At 33.6% G+C, this 26833-nt stretch overlaps 1 protein-coding gene across 1 annotated transcript in view; it reads right to left on the minus strand.

Moving 5' to 3' along the window:
- Window positions 1–422: 422 nt before the first annotated feature.
- Window positions 423–26833, minus strand: part of Tecrl (trans-2,3-enoyl-CoA reductase like) — a 63390-nt gene continuing 36979 nt past the window's right edge. Inside the window, exons 5-12 of the mRNA XM_057772757.1 lie at window positions 25414–25529; window positions 19920–20025; window positions 17147–17219; window positions 13661–13704; window positions 6096–6153; window positions 1786–1871; window positions 1325–1370; window positions 423–550 (exon numbers count right to left, since the gene is read on the minus strand). Coding sequence (XP_057628740.1) covers window positions 423–550; window positions 1325–1370; window positions 1786–1871; window positions 6096–6153; window positions 13661–13704; window positions 17147–17219; window positions 19920–20025; window positions 25414–25529 — 657 coding nt within the window. The remainder of the gene's footprint in view (window positions 551–1324; window positions 1371–1785; window positions 1872–6095; window positions 6154–13660; window positions 13705–17146; window positions 17220–19919; window positions 20026–25413; window positions 25530–26833) is intronic.

Below are 26833 nucleotides of genomic sequence, written 5' to 3' on the forward strand. Positions count from 1 at the left end.
TGAAATAGTTCTATGAAATATTCATTCAATAAGACTGTTTATTTTAAGATCAAGCTCTTGCAAATAACTCAATGCTATTTTTAATACTTATTTTAATAACTTCAGCTTTCAGTTCTCGTCTGTTTCATTGTAAAATGAACTCTCTAACATAACCTAGCATGAACTCACCCTCATAGCAGACATCCTGATTCAAGTTTTAGCTTACTGTTATTTAGCAAGACTCATCATGCCTAATTAAATTCCTACCTTTTATTACCCCTAGTTCATACTGTTTTTAGCCAAATTCTATCATTATTTTCTTTCATTAAAAATACTTTTGCTAATTCATTATTGTATTCTAGTAGTTGGTTATTTTTTCCTAAGGCTTTATGAGTAAATTTAGATGCTTCCCTTTTTGATCAGATGAAAATCACTATATTTTCTTATAATATGAATGGAATTATTGCTGATTTCCTATGCACACATGAGTTGAATTTCTTCTGATATATCTGATGCTTCTTTCGGGCCCACAAAGACATCTGGATGCTCATTAAAACTGTAAAAATACCCACTGAAAGAAAACAACCAAAACAATCACATTGTTATATTTCTGTATTGGAAACAATGATTTATATTTAAGAACAAAATTATTTCTAATAAAAATATTTACCAAATGCTGAATAGTTTCCTATCAAGTCTCTTCTATTTGTTGCAAACAATAATACATGCACAAAATTATTTGAAGGATAAATAAACAAAAAACAATAAAAACTCCTTATATATTTTCTTCTCAAAAATTTTTCAAAAAGAAGTCATGCAGTCTATAAATATATATATATATATATATATGTGTGTGTGTGTGTATACTATTTGCACACTTTGTATATATGTATATATACTAAGCTAATGATAATTTATAACTGGTAAATGGATCAATGACAACGGTATTACATATATTTTTTAGGTATAGTACTTGGGTGATCCAACTCTCCTCTTTATGTTAAAATATCAAGTTTTCAAAATTTTGCAATCAGCTTTCCCCAGTCCACTTTTTACTGATGTATATCCACAAAAGAGGTACCTTTCAGTATATTTCAGAAGTCCACAATCAATAATATACTTCAATTGTATTCCCTGCCTTGAATTAAGTTTTAGTTATATCAGGACAAATAGGAGATAACATTTCAGTATTTGAAGACTAAAAATCACAATGAAAATAAAAATGCACATGCAGTATACTAGTACAAAAATCTTCTATGTTAGTGGGAGAGTAACTCATTTGCATAAGTTATATCTCCTACAGATGCTCTCATGTTGATTAATTGTCAATAAATATTAAGATTACCTGGAAGTGTTTGTGTCATTACTGTGAAACTAATCCAGGATCCAATCTGTTAAAATAAAACTTCAAGGTTAACAGATACTGTGGCTCATCTAGATATATAGTCACTTGTGATCTTATAAGTAATTTGAAATCTCAAAACATTATAAAATTTATGGATACAAAAAAACTGTACTAATAGCTTTTACATATGAAAGCCATAAAGGGTCACAAAATATCATGAAATTCACATAAGAAATGAGCATCATTTTAAAATCTTTGCTATACTCAAAATTCTATGCTATGTTATATAAAACTTACAAATATATTAAGTGTTCATGTATTTATGTAGAATATTAATATTTCGGTCATTATCTTTGGAAAATATCGAACTTCAGACTGCATATAATATATTTAAAGCACCAAGTTGTGGGTTTAGTATATATAGAATATTTTTCAGTTATTTGCTTATGTAAACAACATACCTCATAGGTGTAGTTAGGACAGGAAACCAGGAAAAACAGCCATGTAAAGGGGTTACAATTTGGACTTGGGAAACAGGCATTGCTCCCTTTTAGGAAAGAGAAAGTAATTCTCAATTCTCACATAAGTTGCAAATGATACAGTGCACTTATTATGTTATACTAAATTCTTGACTCTTGAGTACAATCATATAACACATGAAATGTCATCTCTTCATGGCAATTTATTTCATTAATATCCTAGAAGAGCCATAGTTTCAAATGTTATGACATTTTGACTCAAAGGTAATAGCTCTCATTTTTTAAGTATTTCTACATCTATGTTTTGTAAAATTGTGAGAGGCAAAAATATAAACAATTAATTAAAGAATTAAATGATACATAGTACTTATTCTGTTTAATACCACACCTGCAGCAATGATCTGTTCCTAAATTATAAAGTACGCTTTGCTAATTCCGTCATTTTTAACATTCTCTATTAGTGTCAAAGAATAATTGTATGAGATTTAAATACCTTAAAATTCACTACTAAATTAGTTCAAATCCAAAGGGAATTTTATAAGGATATCATTCATATAAAATGAGTTTGAAAGTGTCTTGAGAGTTATCCTGAATCAGTACAGTTAACATTCAGAAATACCACACAAATTATTATGGCTAAGCAATCAAAAATGTTATTTACAGCTTTCTTATATTTAGCACACCATCACTTGATTTTCATTAATTTTCTCTCAGTAATTTTTTTCAGGGAACATTTTGGAAAAATAAATTTATAATGATTTCAAGTTGAACTTTGAGCTGTGACACTTGTAAAAGAAAATATGAATTACAAAATTACTGTTTTATTCTCGGTGGCAAAATTTAATCAGATAACAAATCAACTAATCTCATTTAGTTACAACTGTAAAGTCACAGTAAAATGTCAGCATGCTATGTTAAAAAATATAACTGTGGTTGAAATATCAAGTTAAAAATATATGAAATAACAGCTCTGATTACTCCTCAGTTTATGACAAAGATGAGCATATGTTGCTGGTTCTCTTAGCACAGGAGTTCTCAACCTGTGGTTGATGACCCTTATGGGGATTGAATGATCCTATCACAGGGCTTAACTAAGACTATCAGAAAACACAGATATTTAGATTATGATTTATAACAGTGATAAAATTACATTTATGAAGAAGCAATGAAAATAATTTTATGACTGAAGGTCACCACATCATGTGGAGATGTATTAAAGGGTCACAGCATTAGAAAAGTTAAGGATCTCTGTCTTAGAACCTTTTTGCAAACACCTTGTTTATGGCCCATAGAGTAGTTAAAAGGAAGATTTTTGGAAGCTACTTCAGTGAGAGCTAAGAGATATACATGAGAAAATTCGAGATAAGTCTCTAATTAATGAATGTTTAGCTCCTAGGCATTGCATATTAATCAAGTGTTCAAAAACCCACATTTGTTTTTACTGTTTGAGGATTGCATGATGACTGTGTCTTATGAACAGAACAATGATGTTTAAATGTATATAGTTTCTATTGATTATAATAATATTCAAGTGTGGATAGTTCTAATTTGATACATTCTCCACAATTGTTTCTCAAGCTACACTTACTGAATTTCTACTAAAAGAATGTAGGTGTGTGTGTGTGTGTGTGTGTGCTTGATTCCAGATTTCTTCTTCTACCACTCTCAATCTTATTTCTTAAGATGACTTTTCTTCCAGAACTTGGAGCTTGTCAATGTGAAAAGAATCTATGGCCAGAAAATACCAGGAATTCCCCTGTTCCTGTCTCTCTAGAACTGAGTTTACAGGCACACATCACTACTTCTGTCTTTTAATATGAGTGCCATTGGGTAAAACTCATTTCTCATGCTTATTCACCTACTGAGCCTTTATCTAGTACCTGCATATTAAAATGTTTTTAATAAACATTGATACACCATGTAGATTGGCTTGAGATGGCAAGACTTCACTTACTGTTAACAGAGTCAGAAGAGTATACTCTCAAAATGCCTAGTAATATTTTCTTGTTTCAAAAGAGAGACCTAGGGGTTGGAGAGATGGCTCAGAGGTTAAGAGCATTGCCTGCTCTTCCAAAGGTCCTGAGTGCAATTCCCAGCAACCACATGGTGGCTCACAAACATCTGTAATGGGGTCTGGTGCCCTCTTCTGGCCTGCATGCATACACACAGAATTTTGTATACGTAATAAATAAATATTTTTTTTTTAAAAAGAGAGACCTAGAACAAGGTTCAACCTAGTTTTCATTGGTCTTGAATTTTAATGTACTATTTATTTCAGGACAACATACTGTCGATCCTAGATTTAGAATACTACATATGGTCATTAGAGACAGGGTTTCTCTGTAGCTTTGGAGCCTATCCTGGAACTAGCTCTTGTTTACCAGGCTGGCCTCAAACTCGTAGAGATCCACCTGTGTCTGTCTCCCAAGTGCTGGAATTAAAGGGCTGTGCCACCACCACCTGGCCAGGAAATTCTATTTCTAATGAATCAGAGATTAGAACGATCTTTTAGAGTTGATGGACTTTCTGAAGATCTTACAGTAGGCAGTGTATTGTACTTAGATGACACAGAATAGATTGTTCCTGGTATAAGGAAGTGGTATAATTCTGGAACTATTCACTAGTAATATTAATATACTGAGAATTAATAATGATGGGAAGGGTGTTTTGGTGTGTTCAAAATAAAAAATAGAATTAAGGGTCCCCACCAGCCTGCAGGCAGGTGAGAGTCGTACCTCAAGTCTGCACCCAAACCCCTGTCACCCCCTGGAAATTGTCCCACCCAGACCTACTCTGCCACCCAAACCCAAGTATCTAAACATCCTCCTCCCTGGCCAGTCCTTTCTTGCAACCCCAGCAAACTATGTAGGCACAGGTGAAAATCATATCAGCTGGAAAATAAAATTAGTGACAGGACCCTCAGCTGGACTGTCCCAAAGTCCAGATCTTAATTGAACCCCAGGGCACATCCTATGCTCCTTCGCCTCCCAACACACCATCAGCAAGGCAGATAGACCCTGCTCCCCTCTGGTGGAATTCCACTGCTCTGTTGCTGTCCTCAAAAGCCTGCACACTTGTGAGAGAACTGCACTTAGGTTGCACCCAAACCACTGTCATCCAATGCACTCATTCCCTCCAAGACTCACTCTGCCACCCAACCCCATGCCCGTGAACATCCTCTGCATGACCAGTCTTTCTCCATGTACCCAGCAGACTACATAGGAACAGGTGCAAACCATAACAGAAGAAAAGCATAGACACATGCCACACAAGTTGAAAGAAAAGATGAGTAAATGCCAGTGTAAGAATATGGTCAACAACTGAAAGAGCAATGTGGTGCCACCAGATCAAGTGATCCTGCAATAGCAAAATCTGAACATCCCAGTGCAGCTGGAACAGAAGAAAACAACTTAAAAATTACTCTATGAATATGACAGAAACTCTTAAAGAGGAAATTAAAAAGTCCCTAAAAGAAGTCGAGGAAAAGACAAACAAAAATTGCAAGAAATCAATAAATCTTGTAAAGAAAACAAAGAAAGCCAAAAAAAAAAAATCAAACAGGTGATGGAAATGGTTCAAGACTTGAATACTGAAATAGAAACAATAAAGAAAATACAAACCAATAAAGTTCTGGAAACATAAAATCTGGGTGAGCGAACAGGAACTACGGACACAAGCATCAACAACAGAAAAAAAAAAGATGGAAGAAGAATCTTAGGCTTTGAAGATAGAATAGAGAAAATAGAGTTATAAATAAAAGAAAATGTTAAGTCCAATAAATTCCTAACACAAAACATCCAGGAAATCTGGGCACCATGAAAAGATTAAAAACTAAGAATAATAGAGATAAAAGAAGGGGAAGAACTCCAGCTAAACGGCAGAGAAACAAATATTAAATAAAATCATAGAAGAAAACTTTCCCAACTGAAAGAAAATCATGTCTATAAAGGTACAAGAAGCTTCCAGACAGCAAATAGGCTGACCAAAAGAAAAAAAATGTAAAATGAGAACATGAAGTTGAGAGGGAAATGTTATCTGAGGTCCTGGGAGTAATTACTCAGAAGGTAGGAATGGAGGATGGTGTGAAAAAGTTACATAGTCTGCAAGTATACACATTCCAAAAGATAAATTTAAGTTTTGAAAAATCACCCTCATTTTCCTTCCTAACCTTCATAGGTAGCAAGGTTTCATCAATTTACAGCCTATCTGACAAGTCTTTAGGTCTGCAGTATGGGAAAAAGCATTAAGTATAAAACAAATTGGAAGAGTTGGATGAATATAGAAGAACTAACCTGTGTGGTTTGGATGAGCCAACACTGTATTGATAAAATGATTTCCAGCTTCACAAATCTGCAAAATGTATTACAGCTTTTCAATTAACAAGGGGAAAATTTACAACAACATTAGAAGCTTATATAGACACCAATAATTTGTTACAGCAAGATAGAAGTTCTGAAGGTAGTCTTTACTATGTTGATAACCAGGTACAAATGTCTGTATTAATTTGCCAATGCTATCTGCTTTCTTCATGTTTTCTGGACAGTTTTCTTTATCATGAAGTTATTGTACACGTTATTAAAGATAGACTTTAAAATAGTATGTACTCTCAGCCCATTAACACAAGAGCAGTGCTTTTAGTGCAAAGATCATGGTTCCATATTCACTTGGTTTCAGCTTAGTTTGTGAGTTGACTGGAATACAGCACAGCATCCAGGCTATGGCGTGGTTAATTCCTCATTTTCATTAGTTGAGTTTACAGTGATTTAAAACACAGCAAATGAAGCATAACCAAGTTAATGATGAGCAGTTTGGCTAGGTAAGTAGCAGATAAAAATTGTAAAAGCACACAATTGGTTTTAATTGGTACAAAGTAGCATCATCAAAGGCTAACCAGTTCATTCCACATTGTCATAGTGGTAACGATGTCTTGATGGCCATCGTTAAGTGTGATTTAACACTATTAGTATTTAAATTTTCTCATATAAATAAAAGTTAAACTCTAAAAACGAAGTCAGTGTGACTATTATGGATAGTAAGCGGAGATTTTAATGCAATTTACATTTGAATTGATTTCAAAGTAATATTAATAATTGTTATTCTATGAGTTGATAAAATCCACATTAGGAAATTTAGCCATTTGTAACTTAATAATATTAAATTAATAATATTAAATAATATTAAATTAATAATTTAAATAATATTAAAAAATTGTTTAATAATCTATTTTTTTCAGCTACTATATTGGTGAATATGAAATAAGAAAGACATATATTATACAGAATTGCTGGAGTGGAGTTGCTTATTGTTTGCTGATGAGAATTATGTCTTTGTCACTAAAATATTGGTGTTGTCAAAGAAGAGACTTAGGAGAAAAAAACAAAAGGAAATGACAATCAAGAAAACCAAAACAAATGAAGATGAAAATGTCTAGCAAAAACACATTTTTACATTATATAATGAATGATCTTTCTAAAAACAAAACATAGTAGGTATTCATCAACCCTCCCCTTCTCCCCTTCTCTTCCCCTTTCACCATCCCTTCTTCCCCCACCCCTATGTTCCCAAGTTTGTCAGGTGATCGACTTTCCAGGTGGATCTACATATGTTTTCTTAGGGTTTACCTTGTTATTTAGCTTTTCTAGGATCATGAACTATAGGCTCAATATCCTTTGTTTATAGCTAGTATCTACTAATGAGTGAACACATACCATATTCTTCTTTTTGGGTCTGGGTTTTCTCATTCAGGATGGTGTTTTCTAGTTCCATCCATTTGCATGCAAAATTCAAATTCAAGATGTCTTTTTTTTTTTTTTTGTTACCTCTGAGTAGTACTAAAATGTGCAAATGTGGCATATTTTCTTTATCCATTCTTCAGTTGACGGGCATTTAGGTTGTTTCCAGGTTCTGACTATTACAAATGATACTATTATGAACACAGTTGAACAAATGCCTTTTTAGTATGATTGAGCATTTTGGGGGAACATGCCCAAGAGTGATATTGCAAGGTCCTGAGGTAGGTTGATTCCCAATTTTCTGAGAAACCTCTCTGAGGAGGGGGTTGGGGATGGGGTATGGGGTAAGTAAAGGGAATGGGAGGAGGGGAGGGATTGGGAACATGGATTGGTATGTATAATAAAAAAAAGATAGTTGTTTACAATATGTATAAGATGGGAAAACTATGTCTACATATGTTCCTTTAAAATAAGTCATTATTATGCTATTTCAATATCCACAACTGATATTTATGACAATTTAGATTGATATATTCTTAAATTTTTATAGTTGGGATAAATTCTGGTTCCCTGACAGAAGTCCCATAGACTGCCTCAATCATTAACTGTCACTGACATTTAGAGAGTCCGGTTTGGTCCTATTCTGGTTCCCCTGCTGTCAGACTGGAGTCAGTGAGTTCCTATTAGCTCAGGTATGCTGTTTCGGTATGTATCTCTATCAATCATGTCCTTGATCCCTTTGTTCAATAGCTGTTTTCTCTCTCTGACTGAACTTTGGGAGTTCAATCCAATGCTTAGATGTTGATCTCTGCATCTGATTCCATCAGTTGTTGGATGATTCTCTTTGGAGGGAAACCTTACTCAGCCTAGGTATAACCTTGGACCTAGCATATCAAAGTGATGTGCTAGACTTTTTGACTCCTCAGAGAAAGACTTACCCTCTCTAAGGAGTGAATATGGGTGGGGTAAGGGAAGGTGGAAGAAGCAGGAAGAGGGGAGGGAACTGGGATTGGTATGTATAATGAGAAAAGATGCATTTTTAAAAATAAATAAATTAAAAACTATATGTTTACAATTATTCATTTATATACTTTTATTTTTCAAACCTGTTAGTATATATTTTAATTTTTAGATAATCTGTTTTATGCATTGTTTCAATAATTTTTTAAAAAGTGATTTGTCGTTTATAAATAAATAAAAAATGAATGTTTACTTTTGAAAAATAAATACTTCATGAGTTCTGCAGGGCAGGAAATTTGGACTGCTCTTCAGTATCGAGAGGGAGGGGGAATGGAGTGGGGGAAGGAGAAGAGGAGTGGGTATTGGGGGAGGGGAGTGGGGGGAGGGCACAATATGTGGGAGGAGGGGGAGGGAAATGGGAAACGGGGAGCAGGTGGAAATTTTATTTAAAAAAGAATAAAACATGTGCGTTTCTCACAAAAATAATTAAATAAATAAATAAATACTTCAACATGATCTTATATAAACTTTATATACTATTTCTATTGCATGATTTAAATTAATCTTCTCAAGTTGTTTGTATGAATTTGTTTTAGCTGCTTTGACTATTGGAGATAAAACTTTAGTCAATAAATTATAAGACATTAATGTATTTGTGAACTTATTAAATGACTTAGAGTTATTAGTTTTGCTTCTATAATCTACTTCATTACCACAGTTTTTATAGTACATCAACCTTAAATCCATAGAGTTTTCACAGATTATTTTGTGACCATTTAATATCAGACATTGAGTTTTGAGAAGGCAGATGGTAAATAACATAAACTGATTGTAGACTAAGTAATGACCCAAAACTTACTTGTGAGACTTTTTTCTTCATTGGCTTTGTTATTATGTAGCTTGAAAAATACGAACTTTATGTTCACATAGTAGTTACTGATTTTAATTAAACCAGTAGTTCTCCATCCTGGGTCTTAATCCCTTTTGGTGTCTCATATCAGACATCATGACTATCAGATATATGTATAATAATTCATGACACTAACAAAATTACAGTGGTAAATTAGCAATGAAGTAATTTTATGACAACATGGGGAACAATATTAAAGGGTTGCAGCCTTAAGAAAGTTGATAATGACTGATTTAAATTATGACTATTTCTGTTAGTGAGTTTTAGTAAAATTGTAATTTAATTAAGTTAAAAGATATAAAACATAATCCTTATATTTATTTTATTTTGTAAGTTTTCAACTACAGTTTATTTAAAATTATTTTTTTTTTTACAAAGAAAAATTAGTTCCAATTGAAATCATTAGTTTCTATGGACTATATACATAGAACCATACACAATCTAGTTATTACGTATATAAGTTATTTCAGGGAATTTAAGAAGGTATTCAAAAACAAATGACATATCCTTAAATTTTAACTTAATCTTCAACAAGGAAAAGGATAAAATATATTCATTAATTAAAATACTGACTAAACTGAAGATAAAGCAGGGCACAGGCTGTTCTTAGTGTTTGCTATATCAGTACATATCAAATGTCCAAAAGCCCATTTCTGGTCTTTCTGACTTACCACAGCAAGCACCATTTCTCCACTTTTTATTAAAAACTGTGATATACAAATCTACATATCCTCTTGTCTAATCAAGTCTTACCTCTTATATGCTTAGGGCTCTTTTGTGGTTTCTCTTGAAAAACATAATACCAGATACAAACAGCTTTCTATTTCAAGGGTATTTGCATTTTTTCATGACAAGGAGAGAAAATTCAGATAACAAATGTTGATACTAGAAGCAGAGCAAAGCTAGAATAAAGAGCTATTTGAAAGCTTAGCAAACCTGCTTGAAGTTTTGTTTTCTTTCCATTTTGTTAATCACTGAAGAAACAAAGAATTTAAGGGAACATTCTCTGTCAAGGAAATGTTAACTGTTCATAGACTGGTAAGCCTTTACTGAGTGAAAGCAAAGGGGAGTTGAAATTCAATTTAAAAATGTATTATTATTTATACAAAGCAGTTTGTTTTAGAATTTTGATTATTTATTTTTTTGTTTTAGAATTTTGATTATTTACTTTTAATTGTAGCTTTTAAAAAAATTTAGTTTTAGAGGATGAAGACAGTTGTGAAATAAAAAAACATTAATATTCAGTGCATTGAAAATTTTAGAATAGATACAAATACATGTGGACTTCAGAATATATTTTGTAGCAATTCTGACATATATAATCTATATTTTTTCTGAGTCATATTCTTCCTTTTTCTTGATTTGAGTGTGATTCTTGCACACATTTAAGAGATCAAAATTTTATTTAATGTTTTAAAAATCAGGTAATTAGATGCTTCCTAGACTATAACATCCATAGAGTGAAATCTAATTAAGCATTTTATCAGAAGTCTTTAGCTTGATCTTTAAATATATTTTCTGATCACTCTGTGTAGCTTATGATATTTTTTAAAGTACTAGGTAACAAAATTTCAGTAGAAAGAAGTTATGGGGGTAAAAGGATAAATTATAGTAGATAATAAAGAAATGAGTGATCAAACAATTTTAGTAACATTCAATTGATTTAACTGTTGTGTTACCAGGTAATGGTCTGTTCTACTGAGAAACAGAAACAAACACCAACTTTAATAAAATAATAAGGGAATATAAAGGTTTGCAAATAAAATTTTATGAAAAAAACTTAGTACCTGAAATTGAGGTATATATTTATGATTTAAATACACATTGTTGGTTGCTTATAATTATTTCTGCATTGATTGTCATTCATAATAACCAACTGAATGATCTTCTGTTAGTTTAATGAAAGATATCTTACAATGAACTGTTTTTAAAGGAGTTGTAGTATCTTCAAAAATAAAATACACATACAGCATTCATATTAAAATTAAATAATCACACATATTTTAATTCATTTTTATGAAAGAATATCTTAAATTTATCCAGTTATGTTATAATATATGTAGATCTTCAGGATGTAGATGACATATTCAAGATTGATCAAATCTTTAAGCATTATATCTTTTTATTATCTATTACCAAAATTGTATCTGAGTAACAAATATTTGCAAAATTTAAATCCATATGGTAAGTGTCAATCATTCATAAAAATTATCTGGGCCATTAAGTATTTTTTCTCTTCCCCATAATTATTGCTTGCAAGAAGTTCAATGATGATATGCCTCACTTGCAAACTATCATTTGCTGCTAAGTAAAATTACATTAATTGCTTTCAATTTTAAGAAGGATTATAAAATGTCTCCAATATTATCTTTGCTTACAAACAAAGGCATTCTTTTCTGTTTGAAATTCATCTTATGATGTGGGACTCTTCTCTGTATGCTGTTAATACCACTGGTTAATAAAGAAAGTGTCTTAGACCTGCGATAGGTAAGAGCTAAGTGGGGAAAACTAAACTGAATACTGAAAGAAGGAAGGCTGAGTACAGAGTATCCTTGGATCCGCCCTGAGATAGAAGCTGAAACTTTCTGGGAAGCCACAACCATGTGGTGATACACAGATTAGTGGAAATGGGTTAAATTAAGATGTAAAAGCTAGCCAATGAGAAGGTAGAGATAATAGGCCAAGCAGTGATTTAATTAATACAGTGGTTATTTCAAAAGTCTGAGCAGCTGGAAAATAAACAAGCGACCTTATACAACAATCTTAATGCTCATCTTTAAATCTAGAGATCTCAGCTTTCAAAAAAAAAAAAAAAGTCATTGAATCTTCATACAATTGAAACAGAAAATAACTGTCACATGCTCATAAATGTGAAATTATAGTCACCTTGCTTCTCTTTACCATAATTCTACTAGATTTTGTTACTGCTACAAGAACTGCTTGAGTATACATTAGCTTCCTGAACTTTGCTAAATTTTTCCAAGATTGTACTTCAAATAGCATTGAAAACGTTAATATTTGGCATTTAAATGAATAAAAAAACAAATCAGTTTCAAGTTTTCAGAATTTTGCTTATGTTGTATTATATATTAATTATAATTTGGTTTTAATACAAAATTTAGAAAGGCTCTAACTTTAAATTTTTATGTTTGCATGTGTCTTTTTCATTTGATGAAAAGGGGAAAATTAGTACATGGTTATAACACATTGGAGAAAATTAATAACTCAACAACAGGACAAAAAGGTAGTGGTACAAATCAAACAAAAAAATGAGATTGTAAACGTGGTGCAGACAGCAGAGGAGTGCAGTGTGAGGAACGAGTAAAATCAGAGCAACAACCAGAGAACAACAAAAGAACCCATCAGAGCCTAAAGTTAAGTAAGAGGTGGAATGTTTGTTTTGCTTGTTTGTTTGTCTTTTTGTGAACCAACTATTCACTCTTCCAAAAATTTCTGAGCAATCATGAAACATTACAAAAAAAATTGAAGCTCCAGAGTTATTCTGCCTGGACCATGCACAACTATGATAATTAAATGTTTTAATGTATTTCACCAATATTAAATATTTCTAAGAGTATACAATATGCAATATTATAGAGTCAATAAAGGCATCCTACTATGTGCAAACATAGTCACCTATAAGATAAAACCTAACATTATTTGTCACAAGAGTGAAGCTAATATAAACATATAAGTACTCTGCTATACTGATTTATTAGAAAAAGAAAGACTCTTACATGCTCATATAAACTTGTATATAATTCAATAAATAAGAATGTTTTCTATATGAAATGATGGGGAAGGAAAGAATGGTGAGAACAATTTAGAAAGAGTCAATCCCTGGATTAATACTTGCTTCCACTAATTAAATCAAACATATGTAAATTTTTTCTTCATACTGAATCAGTAAGTCAATAACTTAATGAATTTTTTGATATTTATCTATTATACTTATGAAAATGTTTGAATTTAGAAGTGTATAAATTCAAAAATGTATATATCATAAGAATCATGGATCCTAATTTGACACTACAGAATTTTGATAGGAATATTTAACAACTTATCATTAAATTATATAAAGTTTGTTTTACTCCAATTTGTATGTATGTGTGTAAAATATATGTATTATGAAATTGATATTTTCTAATAGTTAAACACATTTTCTACATACAAATTTTCCTTATGATACATTTTCATATTCTTTTTTCCAATCAAAATATTTAAAATATCAATAAACATCACTTATAATACATACCAGGAAATTGATAGCAGATACTATTATTTGTCTGTTTCCAAATGCTGTAAAGAAGAAAAAGCAGATGGGATACAAGTAAGCTTTCTTATTAGATCATTATACTGAAGACACAGTATAGACATTTTTTTCAGGATCCATCAGTCCTCTATTTAAAAAGATTGCCATATGCTTTTTAAATTTAATACTGTACATTTGAAATTTAAAATATTTAAATTATTGTTGTTTACTCATGTGTTTGCTTTTCTTTGAATTCTAATAATATTTTAAATGAATGAAATGCAAATTCAATATGTTTTACTAAGAACTTTTAAAGTAGAATGCATTTTGCTAAGTTCTCATTTTCCTAAGAACTCATTGCTAAGTTTCATTTATATATATAACATTGCTCAAGAAATAGTACACCTTGTAATATCATTTCTGCTGTTTAACAATGTAATGAAAATGATCATATTTCTTTTATCATGTACCTCTCATATTTATATTTTAATTATGTAAATTTTGAGTGTGCTTTGTAGTCTGTACTGTTGTAAATGCTATATTTATCATAAGAACAAATGAAGGAGACAGAGCTTTTAATTTTTTTATTATTTTAAATATATTTATTTGTTGAAGGGTGTATACTAACTCATGAGCATGTGGAGGTCATATACATATATTTATTTACATGACATACACACACATATAATGTTATATATGGTGCTTTGAAAAAAAAATGAGAGCAGGGCAGTGGTGGCGCACGCCTTTAATCCCAGCACTTGGGAGGCAGAGGCAGGCGGATCTCTGGGAGTTTGAGGCCAGCCTGGTCTACAAGAGCTAGTTCCGGGACAGGCACCAAAGCTACAGAGAAACCCTGTCTCGAAAAACAAAACAAAACAAAAAAAAAAAAAAAAAAAAAAAGAGAGATCCCAAAGGATGTGTCACTAGTAGCAGTACTAGAAGGTGTGAAATTGTTGGAGGAAGTGTGTCTCTGTGAAGGTGGGCTTTGAGCTCTCAGGTATGGTCAAGCCACACCCAGTATCTCAGACTACTTCTGGTTGCCTGTGTAATATGTGTAACTGTCAGTTACTTTCCCAGCACCATGTCTGCCTGCCTGCTTCCATGTACTGCCAAGATGACCAAGGACTGAAACTCTGAACCGTAAGCCACACAATTAAATGTTGTTCTTTATAAGAGTTTTCGTGGTTACAGTGTCTTTTCACAGAACTAAAAACTCTAAATAAGACAGGAAATTGGTACGAGGGATGTGGGTATTTCTGTCATCGGCCTGACTGTAATTCTATTTGGAGGATTGCGTACTTTAGTGCTTTGATTTAGGAGAGCAGTATAATTCTTTAAACAATGCTTATTAGGCCACACTAGTATGGTTATGGAAAGCAATGGTGCTGTAAAAGATTTGGGTGTAAGGAGCTGGCACATGAGGTTTCAAGAGAGAAGAATTTAAAATGTTGCCTAGAGATCATTCCTGTGATATTTTTGTGGAGAAAGCGTCTACCTTTTGCCATTGTCTGAAGAGTTGGCCTGAGGCTAGAGTGAAGTGTTTTGGATTAATTAATTTGGCAGTGGAAATCTCAAAATAGCCTAGTATAGACTCTGTAGTGTTGTTAACAGTGGTAACTTTAATGAAGATTTATAATGAAAAAGAGCAAGCAGAGCAAGGCAAATTGCAAAACGTAAAATGTGAAGAGAACAGGAACACCAGGGAGTAGAATGGAGCTAAGTGCTGTGTTCAAGGAGATAAACAGATTAAGAAATGGAATAAAAAGACCTCATGGCGAGATCCCACCAAGCTAAAATTCCCACTTACAAAAAGAAATTAAAGAAGTGCTTAGAGGCAGGTGTGGTGGTTTAGGCCTTTAATGCCAGCACTCCAAAGACAGGCTGGCATATCTTAGAGTTTGAGGCCAGTCTGGTCTACAGAGCAAGTTTCAGGACAGTAGCAAAGGTAAGCATGGGGAACAGAAAGCTGGTGAAAATGTATATAAACAAGGAGAGTATGTTCCAGTCCCAGCAAATAACAGAACTTGTCAACATTGGCTACATGGTGCTGGCTCTACAGACAGAAAAGAAAATGGGGGTTATAGAATATTTCTCTGTGACTAAGGAAAGCAGTTTAGGCCAGGGGTGTCCCTGAATGGAGGCCCCAAAATGCCATTGTATGGAGAAACCTGGAGTTCCAGAGTCATGGGATACCTGCCAAGAAAGACGCTAGCAAGGAGTGGAACAAGCCCAAGAGAAAAAATTATGCTGCACTCAGCAAAGCTGAAAATAGTAGGGGTCAGAGGCATGCTTTGACAGCAGACACGAAGTGCAGAGTTTGGAATTTTCACACCTGGTTTTTGATATTTCTCTCATCAGTGTTTCCACCAAATGCTCCCTTCCCTACGTTTTGGCATGCAATGCACATCCTGCGCCATTACATGCTGAAAATATGTGATTATTTTTTTTAATTTATAGGTGATTACATATAAGAGATTGCATGAATTTCAGAACAGATTTTGTACTATGACTTTTAAACATTTTTTGAGACTCTGATAGACTAAGGGGACTTTTGACATTTGGCTAATTCCATTTTTGCATTATGATATGGCTCCAAGTCTTTGGTGGCCAGGGAGTAAAATGCAGCTGTTTGAAGAAAAATGGTCTCTCAAGGGAATGGCATTATTAGGAGGCGTGGCTTTGTTGGAGTGGGCATGGCCTTGTTGGAGAAAGTGTGTTACTGTGGAGGTGCACTTTGGGGTTTCATTTATGTTCAACCCAGACCCAGTGTCTCAGATTACTTCTTGTTGCCTATGCAAGATGTAGAGCTGTCAGCTGCCACTCCAGAACCCTGTCTGCCTCAATTTGTCATGTCACAGGATGAAGAAAATGGACGGAATCTCTAAACTATAGGCCTCCAAACTAAATATTGTTCTTTAAAAGGGTTGATTTGGTCATGGACTCTTAACAGCAATAGAAACCCTGACTAAGACAATATCCCTGCACATACATATACCATTAAAATATATATTATATATTTTAACCCTATATAGCAATATATGCTATACAATATATATGTGTGTGTAGTTATAATGTTTACATATACACATAGCCTAGAGTTATTTAGTGCTGCTTGTATACCCAGGTGTTTAAGGCTGACCACTTGTAGACTATCATGGGATTCGTTCCTTGGGAAAACTGATTCTTCCTTTCTTAGTAGCCTCAATAACTCAGTGGTTATACTTTCCTTCAAATTTTTGCTTTTATCAGTTCACTACATATTTTTTGAAGCAATAAAGAGTTCCTGGAGAGAGAGAAAGTATCTATGTCAGTCAAATTTTTGTCTTTCAAGCCTACATGAAAATTTAGTAAATTATGGAAGAAATTGAAAATTGATATTTTTATTAATTTTTCTGTTAAGTATAAGACATTCAATTTTTATGGAATCAATAACAAAGCACAGATGTTGATAATTTAGCATGGGTTTAGTTAAAAAGAAATTGTACATACATGGTGGTGTATATCTTGGGTGATTAATATAATAAGCAATCCAAGAAGTAAATCCCCAATAAAATGCACATCCCTAGAAATAAAATAAGACAAAATAAAAGTTATATAAGATACATTATACAATACATTATTTTAATGTACCCCTACATCTACTCATTCACTTTAGCATTTGAAAAATGACTTTCATTGGTTTAGTTCTTTCAAAGTTTCTTACCTGCATAAAGTGCTACTGCTTACTTTAACCCCTCACTCTTTTAATCTCTCTCCCACAGATGTACATACTATTTCATCTAAGTCCCCTTCTCTTCCCTGTCTAAATCTTTTTTTATTTTTGTTTGTTTGTTTGTTTATTTCTTTTTGAAAAGTCACTGAGATTAAACAGGATCATCAGTGTCATAATAGTGGTGGCAATGAAAATGAAGAAAATGATTGTCTTTCCCCAGAATCAGTCTACAGTCTTAAGAATTCATGCCTGATACTGTATACCTGAGGAAGTCCTAAGCCCTCTAGGTGAATTTAATATAGTTTTTAACTAAGTTGTCATGGTGCAGTGCTGATTTCTAAACATTTAGGTTTCAACCCTCAGACAAATGCTTACTCAGAAAAGCTTCTCTTTGAGTTGAATGTGAGGGATTACAAAGACTTGATTGGCTTGTCTCTGAACATGACATTTATAGCATGTCTTATAAGTCTCAGAAACTTACACTGAATTTTGAATATTGAGAACGTAAGAACTGAAGGTAGCAAACTATAGAAATGATCCCTGAAAGTATAATCTTATAATACGTGTAGGCCAGGCTGACCTCAAACTTGTGATCTCCCTGCCTTAGCATCCTTTAGCAAATCCTACATGTGTGCCATCCATATGTGTGAGACAGTGATGAAGCTTAGACTATCTGTGAGGCACCTTGCAGTAGGCCTAAGATCTATCCCTGGTGTATGAGATAGCCTAATGGAGACCATTCCCTATGATGGAAATCCATGTTCAGCCTTAATGCAGGGGGAGATGCTTGGTCTTGTCCCAACTTAATGTGCCAGATTTTGTTGGGAATCAGTCCCTTGGGAGGAGTGGATAGGGGGGCATGCTGTGGGGAGGGGAAATGAGGGGGAACTAGAGGATGGGTAGGAGGGAGAACTGTGTTTGGAATGTAAAATGAAATTTGAAAAGATAAATTATTTAATTAAAAAAGGAACTGAAGGTAGGAAGTCTGTGTGATGCTGCTTTCTTCTCATAACATAGGTAATGCAAGACTGTCCTTACAGATTATTGACTGCCTACAATGAACCAAAACCACTGCTGAGCCTCTCATCAGTACCACAGGTCAGTGAGGTGCCCATAGGACTTGGTCTCTTCAACAGAACTACTAGCTATTGCAGCATATTTTTATAAAGCACCTGAACTGGATACGTGGAATGCTTCTTCCCACCATAAGGCAGAGTTTAAAGCTACATTTTAGTACCTTTATGAGAGTAAACATATAACTTAATGCCATGATTATATTTTTATATTAATGAGTATTTGAGACAAAGTTCAAATATAGATTGACAATTTATAATTATTTATCAAGAATGATTCATTTTCATGAAGATATTATTGCACAAAGAGAAATGACCTATAGCAAAGTATGAACACTAAATAAAACAATGGTGACCATAGTTAACATAAGCATATGTTGACTGATTGTAAAAGAAAGTGTCAGATTTGGTCAAAGAGGCTCAAACATACTTTCTGCACTGGTACAAATTGATAGGTCAAAAACAAGGCTGTCTAATCATTCTAGAATTCATTTTGATTTAAAACAATGAAACAATAAAGAATTTTTTATAGATATTTTCGTGAAAGGAGTATTTGTGGTAAGAATTTCATACCATTTTAATAATAAAATTCTAGTGGAAAGATAAGTGATATTTGAACTTGAATCGTGGTATTTCATAATGTCTGTTTTCAATACAATTTTTGAAAACTTTCTCATTTTCTTGACATTGGACTCATGTTTTTTTTTATTTTTTTCCTTTTTCACATGGCGGATACTAGCATCACTCTGGTAGCTATATCTACACATTACTTTGTGGGTTTTTCCTTTTCATATCGTTTTTAGGAAACTGAGTCAGTGTCTACAGTGAAGACCTTTCCATGCATGATCTACTTAAAACTATACTTTTAAAAGGCCTTTCCCTGTAGATTATCTAAGATTAAGGCTCAAATAAAACTCAAGGAAAATGTCCGATATATGCTAACTCAACTAAGGAAGAGAAAAACCTAATTTTAAGGAAAAGGTGATTATCATATAGAAGATGGTCCTGTTTTGTTGATGATTGCTTGTTTTCAGCTTGACAAAAGCTAGATTTATGTACATAGAAAGAACGTACATTGATAAAATGTCTCTATAAGATTTGAATGAAGACGAGTCTGAGTGAGAGTTTCTTAATAAGTGACTGATGTGGGCGAACCCATGCCGTTATGAGTTATGGCTTTCCTGTCCGGGTGGTCCTGGGTACATAACAAAGCAGGCTGCACAATCAAGGAATATCAAAATATCAGCACCACTCCCCCTTGACCTCCGCTACTCTAGTTCCTGTCTCCAGGCCGCCCCTCAGTGATAGGCTAATAAATAGAAGGTGAAATAAACTCTTTGCTCCCCAAGTTGCTTTGAGTCATAGTGGGTCCCCTTCCCAGAGCATAAAAAACCATAACTAACACAATGATGCAATGTATTACTATTTGTTTTTTTCGGAGTCAAAATAAAAAAACATAACATGTCTCAGTTCTCACCTTTATCAAGTTTTTTATAGGACTGTGTCCTGCAGAAACTTTATGGACAAATAACGTCTCCAGAAGGTGTCTGATGTAGTGGATACAATGGCAGAAGCAAGCCAAGCTAGAAAATAAAGAAATTAATGAACAACTAATTTGCTCTCCAGAAAGTTCCTTGCCATATCATAGGAAACCATGGAGTTGGCTTGACTTAGCTGCCCTGAGAGGCATGCGTCCTAGCCTTTTCACGTTAGAGCCCATGGCTCCAGGGACACAATGTCCCTTCCAGTTCCTAAGAGACCAATGCATTCTCTCAGGTAGTGCAATATTCAGGCCACTTAATGTTTCTCTGTATGTTCGCTTAGGAGTCAATGAAGTATAGAAGCTTGACAGGACAATTGGTCTTAGACATTAATTTTGTGAACACCGTAAGGCTTTCAAACTTCACTATTTCCTAGAAACTACAACATTACTGACCCTGGCAATTGCCATTATATCCTGTTTCAGATAAATGTATGAAATCTCTGATAGCTCTTAATAAAACTGCCACAGCCTCAGTTGTGCTGTGGTTCCTCAAAGGGCCCTAATTTAAATCCTTGTGGCTGTATCAGGTGACTTTGTGCCCATAAGTAAGCACAGGTGCTTACACGATATTATGAGACTTTTATAAGTTCAGTTATTTTTTAAGGTTTCTGACAAGTATATATTATATGCTTAGCACATGGCTTGCAACATCCATTCCCCTCTTTCTTCTTGTTCTTCTCCAGACAGTAAATACATGTGCCGGCAATATTATTTCTGCTTCCTATCATATGCAGATAGATATGTATTTATAAATATATAAACATAGATTATAGCAAACATATATATTTTTTTGACTTTCGAGACAGGGTTTCTCCGTAGCTTTTGGTTCCTGTCCTGGAACTAGCTCTTGTAGACCAGGCTGGCCTCGAACTCCCAGTGATCCGCCTGCCTCTGCCTCCCGAGTGCTGGGATTAAAGGCGTGCGCCACCACCGCCTGGCTTATAGCAAATATTTTAATTTTAATGTATTTTACAATGTCTCATTTAACAAGAAATTTTATTTAGTGCTAATTAACCATATTATTTACTTATTTTTCTAAACAACTTCAAAGTTTATTTACTGACTAAACTAATACAAATATATCAAAATTAACTTCTGATGATACAAGAAACATTCCATATCAGTCATAAAGTTTTTTGCACCCATATATCCTAGGAGGAGGAATAAAAATAATAACTAACAATGCTTTCTTAGGAAACTGTCTGGGGATTGAGGCAGAAAATGAACAAGTTTAAAAAACATCCAATGCCTGTATTGTGTGCAGTTGACATTTTGAAATATTCCAAACTACCTTTTAATTGTTTGGTTGTCCTTTAGCAATTACTATAAGATTGAGAAGTTTGACTTTCATTTTCTATGTTATCGTAAAACATCCTTTATTTGACTTGTCTACCTGACATGTTTCCACATTTGTCTCGTCTGATGCTTGTTTCCCTTGCAATTGAAGTCTCCTCCTCTTGCCATTTTTACATAACTAGCATTTTGAACGTAATTATCAAATGTCTTTTAGTGTGGCCAATTTTCCTGGATATAATTAAGAGGATTTATTTTTTGCTAACATATTTAACTATTTTATTTTAAGTAAAAGGTAAAATGTTTATAAAAAATGGTTATTCTTTAAAATCTTAGAATAAACATCGTTGAAGATAATATTCTTTAAGCAATCGAGTGGATTAAACATTTTAAGATATCATTTATTCTTTTTAATATAAGACATTTAGTTTAGTGATCAGAGCAAGTGCTGTTTTGAAAAAGATACTGTATGTGGTAGTGACAGGAATGAAAATAAAACATGAAAAGAAATAGCCACCTATTACTAAGCAAAATGTTTACAATACCAGGCAAAATTCCCTCCTACTTGCTGGGCCTTCAGCCCAATTAGAGGGCTCTTCAGTGACATTGTTTTGAGATCACCTGTTTTTGAATCATGTAAAATATTTCAAAAATCTCTGATAACTGCTCAGATCTGTGTAACTAAATAAAATTATTTGTGGAAGCTTTACATCTTTGTGCTGTGGAAAACATGTGGTATTTGTTACCAAGGTTTTATCAGACATGTATGTGTTTAAGAGTAGTAATCACTGTCAGTTTACTTGAGACTAAAATTGATCATCCTCCATGCAGGGCTGTATATTCAATATATTCTAGAATTCAATATTAAAATACAAGTGTCATTACCTTCTTCTTCCAAGGTCTTCAACTCACTCTCTAAATAAATTTTATATTCTATTCTAAATAAAGCGATTAATATTTCAAAGCTTTCTTGACAAGCTATTATTACCAAGAATCAATTTCTTGTTGTTCCTCTGTTAATGGCTATATTAGTCAGCCTTCTGTTTTTACAGTGCACTAAACTACTTTGGATCACAAATCACTTTCAAAAAAAAGAACAGTTGTCAGATTCACTAGTTGAAATCTGACCCATTAGTTAAAGAGGTGAAATAAACATGTACATAATGGATTCATAATTCAGGTCATTCAAATTATTCCAATGAGCCATAAATAATCAATGAGCCTTATAAGCCACACCATGTCAACAATTTATTGCAACTATTGTGGAAGTTAAATTCAAATGAGGGAAAATTATCAAAATGATCACAGTAAGAGTTTAAAATAGTAAATTGTTTAGAAGCAAGTCAAACTAGCAAGATTTATGGAAGTCATTGGAATGATTACTCTTAAGTCAGAATATTTTGACATCATACTTGGAATATAGATAATTGAGAAGAAAGAGAGAATGGGAATTGGGAATGACATGGTAGAACAAGTTTTGTGAAGTACAGTGGAGAATCAGGACAATAAGTCCTGAGCAAGGATGCAGCTCAATATCTGTAAAATAAAATAGTGAGTGAAATTTGTTATTTTGACTACAGTGTCCACAGGATCTCAATGTTCTTGCTTAATTCAGTTCGAATATTTCTAAGTCATGGAATTTGACTTTTATTTTTATTTTTTTTTTCTTGTAACACTTCTTAATGTGGTATTTTGAATAATGAAACCCCTCCTTTTCAGTATTCATTCTTCTGAGAGGCACGGAGATAGATCTGGAGAGGGAATAAGGGATGCATTGTTTCCACATAAGACTAACTACCAGTTACATAGCTACTACTAACAACAACAACAACAAATCATTCAAGTACTACTTACTTTGGGGTTTGAACTAAATTTTGATACTAAAAGTATCCAGCAAAACTTTTTTTTCACAAATAGCCCCTTCTTATGCCCCTATGCAACATTGCGAATTGTTTAAGTTGCTCTCAACTTTATAATTTCAAGTGTACTTTCCTGTTTCTGAATTGCATGACATGTTGTGTTTGTTGTTTACTATTGCTTACTACCCCTATCTGAGCAACACTTAACCATTTGTGCCTTAAAAAATGTTTTGTCTTTAATCAAACTGAAATTCACTGTTCTCCACTTACATCTTGTGCAGTGGGAGTTTCAACCAATGCCTGCTAGGATGGAGGGAAGTTCTGAATTTAAGAAAATATGATCTAAGATTATTCAAGCTTAATATGTTTTAACAGATTTAGTTAACTTTAATTTTTTTCTGTATAAAAGCCGTACATGGTAGTCACAGCTGGAACTTACACCCTCTGAATTGAGACTCTGGTGTTGATTTTCAGTGATGGGCAGTGAATTCTTCATATGATTTGGTGAATTTGGTCTCTTTCCAGAGATCTGTTGTCAAATAGCTGTAGGTCTTGAAGATGACACCAAAAGTGACCTTAGCTAAGCTTCCCAGAGTGGCAGTGCAACCCCTCGCTGCTGTGTAGTAGTCATCGATAACGGCCACCAGCAGCAGCTTCTTGGGAATAGGAGCAGAGAAGATGGCAGTGCTTCTGGGCAGGGACCGGCACAGAGACACAGTGGATTGTCACCCAGCACGGAATAGGGTAAGATTTTCCATTGTTGTTCCCACAGAATCCTCTTTTGACATCCATAGTGGAAAGCTTTGCAAGATAGCAAGATAGTAGTCTCCGATGTCAGTAGCTACATTCTCGGAGCACTTAGCACCAAGACTAGCATGACCATTATAGTCCCCAATGGTGGCAAAAGCTGTGAACCTGGTCTACTAGTAATCTGTAATTTGCTTCTGCACTGGCAGTCTCTCTCTCTCTCTCTCTCTCTCTCTCTCTCTCTTTCTCTCTCTCTCATTTTTTTAATTTTATTATTTCCAACATAATATTTTTATTAATTATTTGAGAATTTCATACAAATTTCAAACACCCCTATCACACCCCCTTCCCCTTCCTCCCAGGAGTAACCTCTCACCTTCATGTCCCACTCCTCAATTAAAAAATACACCAAGTCCAATTTATGTTGTCCATATTCTCAGTGGAGCATGGTGAAACTCTTAGTGGCCAGACCCTTGTAGATAATCGGATGCTCCCCCAACTCTGATTCTGTGCCGCCAGAAGTCATCAACTGCGAAGAGCTACACTTCAGTATCTTTTCACAGACCTGTCTGTACTGTTGCTTTTTCTCTGGGGGGAGGCTGCTGTCACAGGAGCTTTCAATGTTTCTCATTCTCAATTATGAGTATACTTTTGATGATACCACTGCAAAAAAAGCTTCTTTCCCCATAACAGCTGGAACAGCATGGTTCATGATCTTCCACATGGTTCCATGGCCAGCATGAATCATAGACATCAGCATGACTTCCTGATGTTTAGACCCTCATCTTTTAAGTGTTTTTCCAGGAAAATGTCAACAACCTTGGATTCCTTAATGTGTAGGGATTACAGGTAGATCTCTTCCAGGGACATGATCTTCATATCCTTAATTATGCGGCCCACCTTGGTGACAGGAACGAACTCCTTGTTTTTGTATTTACCTCAAAGAGCCTGGTGGTGACCTGGACCTTGACCCTTAAGACAGCAGCAGAATTCCCCAAGAATGCACAAGGTCTCCAAAGGCTGGACTCGTGGTCCTCTGGGTCATCTCATTGATCCACTGTCATCCAAATTGGTTGTTTTCCCAAATAAAATGGTTTTGTTTTTGAGATAGGATCTTTCCTTGTAGCCCTGGCTGGGCTGATATTCATTATATAGAAGAGATTGTCTTCAAAATTCACAGAAATCATTCTTCCTCTTCCTCCCCCAGCATGCTGGCATTTAAAGTGTGTTCCACAATGCAAGGTCCTTCAACTTTACTTTATAAAAGCTGTATGAATTAGTAAAAATTATCCTATAAACCTTAGAACTTATATAGTTCAACATATTTTCTTGATGCTAGGGGCAACTATGACTCAGCCATGCATAGAAATTGATCTCTTATACTGTGCTGAGGGCTAAAACATACTGGTCCAAAAGTTAGATTAACTTTAACTCTTGGTGTCTTTATCTAATAGAGTAATTATGGAAAAGTAATCCCATCATCACGATAGGTCTTTTTGTCACCCTTTGTGTTCCCATGTGTCACTTACTGTACCACAGGGTGTCGAGGCCGTCGAGAGATCTCTTTCACATCATATATGTATGAGCTCCTCAAATAGAAAAGAATGTATATTAGAAGAGGTCCTGAGTATTCAGCCAAAAAGACCTAAAAATGGAAAGTAGATTTGTATTAAAAAATAGTTTTGTAAATATTTGAACAGTTACATATATAAGCATTCATCAAACACATGAGATGGTGAAATATGTCAATAGATAATAACATAAAAACAAACTATATACGGCTACAAATTCATCTTGCTCAGAAGAGTTCATTTAGAGCTAAGAAAATGGATAAATGTAGAGGTAATTTTAAAAAATAATTTTAAACAATTATTTTATTTTAATGAGTTTGCAAATGAAAGCATCCACAGTTATATTAATGTAGTTACTCACACAAACATTTGCATAGTTCCAAATTTTATGCATCTTAATGAATACAAACACACACAAATACACAGACACACAGACACAGACACACACACACTTATATCTATATCTATATCTATATCTATATCTATATCTATATCTATATCTATATATCTATATATATATATATCTATATATATATATATTGGTCATTCTGAGGCAGTGAGTTTCACATTTTCAGTATTCATTATACTTTTAGGTACTTACCTACCACAAACACACAAAAAGTGACAGAGTTTAAACTAAAAAACATTCAAGTTATATCTGATTTTGAATTGAGTAACAGACTTTAATAGAAATAATGGAAAATCAATTTTCTTATTAAGTAATTCCTTTTACATATATTTTTAATTTTGCCCACCCATTCCGTATTCTATATGAAGTGTCCCACTCACTGAAAAAAACATAAATGACAGTATTTACTTTTTCCATTTTGCCAGATAATTCCTTCATTAGCTCAATTAACTAGCCCATGATTAAAATTAAAAATTGAAAATGTTATGCCCTATGATACTTAGATTTAGACGTCAACTAGACATATTTTTGCAGTTACTTGGGAACAGAATCTTAATGAGAGATTTTCCTTGCTGTATTCTTCTGTGGGCCTGGTTGTTGAAGATTGCCTTACTTAAATTAATTGATCTAGAAAGGCTCAGCTTACTGTGTGCAATACTGAATCTGAGTCAAGAGGATCATGAATTTAAAAACAGTCTTGGTTACATAAAAGACTAAGTACCTATATGATCATATATGTACATATTTATATAATTTTGTATTGTATGTGAATGTATATCTAGGTTTATACAATAGAGTATGTAATGCTATTATATAGTTACATATATATTCTTGTGTTTCTTTAGCTATAATTATACTAGCAATGTATATACCATGAGTCAACAAAAGACTAGTGATAATAAAAACTGTAAAACATAGGATAATATAAATTTCATAAAAGAATTTATTAAGTTATAATCTATGATATAC

The sequence above is a fragment of the Chionomys nivalis genome, chromosome 6 (assembly GCF_950005125.1).
Source record: "Chionomys nivalis chromosome 6, mChiNiv1.1, whole genome shotgun sequence".
NCBI classification, from domain to species: Eukaryota; Metazoa; Chordata; class Mammalia; order Rodentia; family Cricetidae; genus Chionomys; species Chionomys nivalis.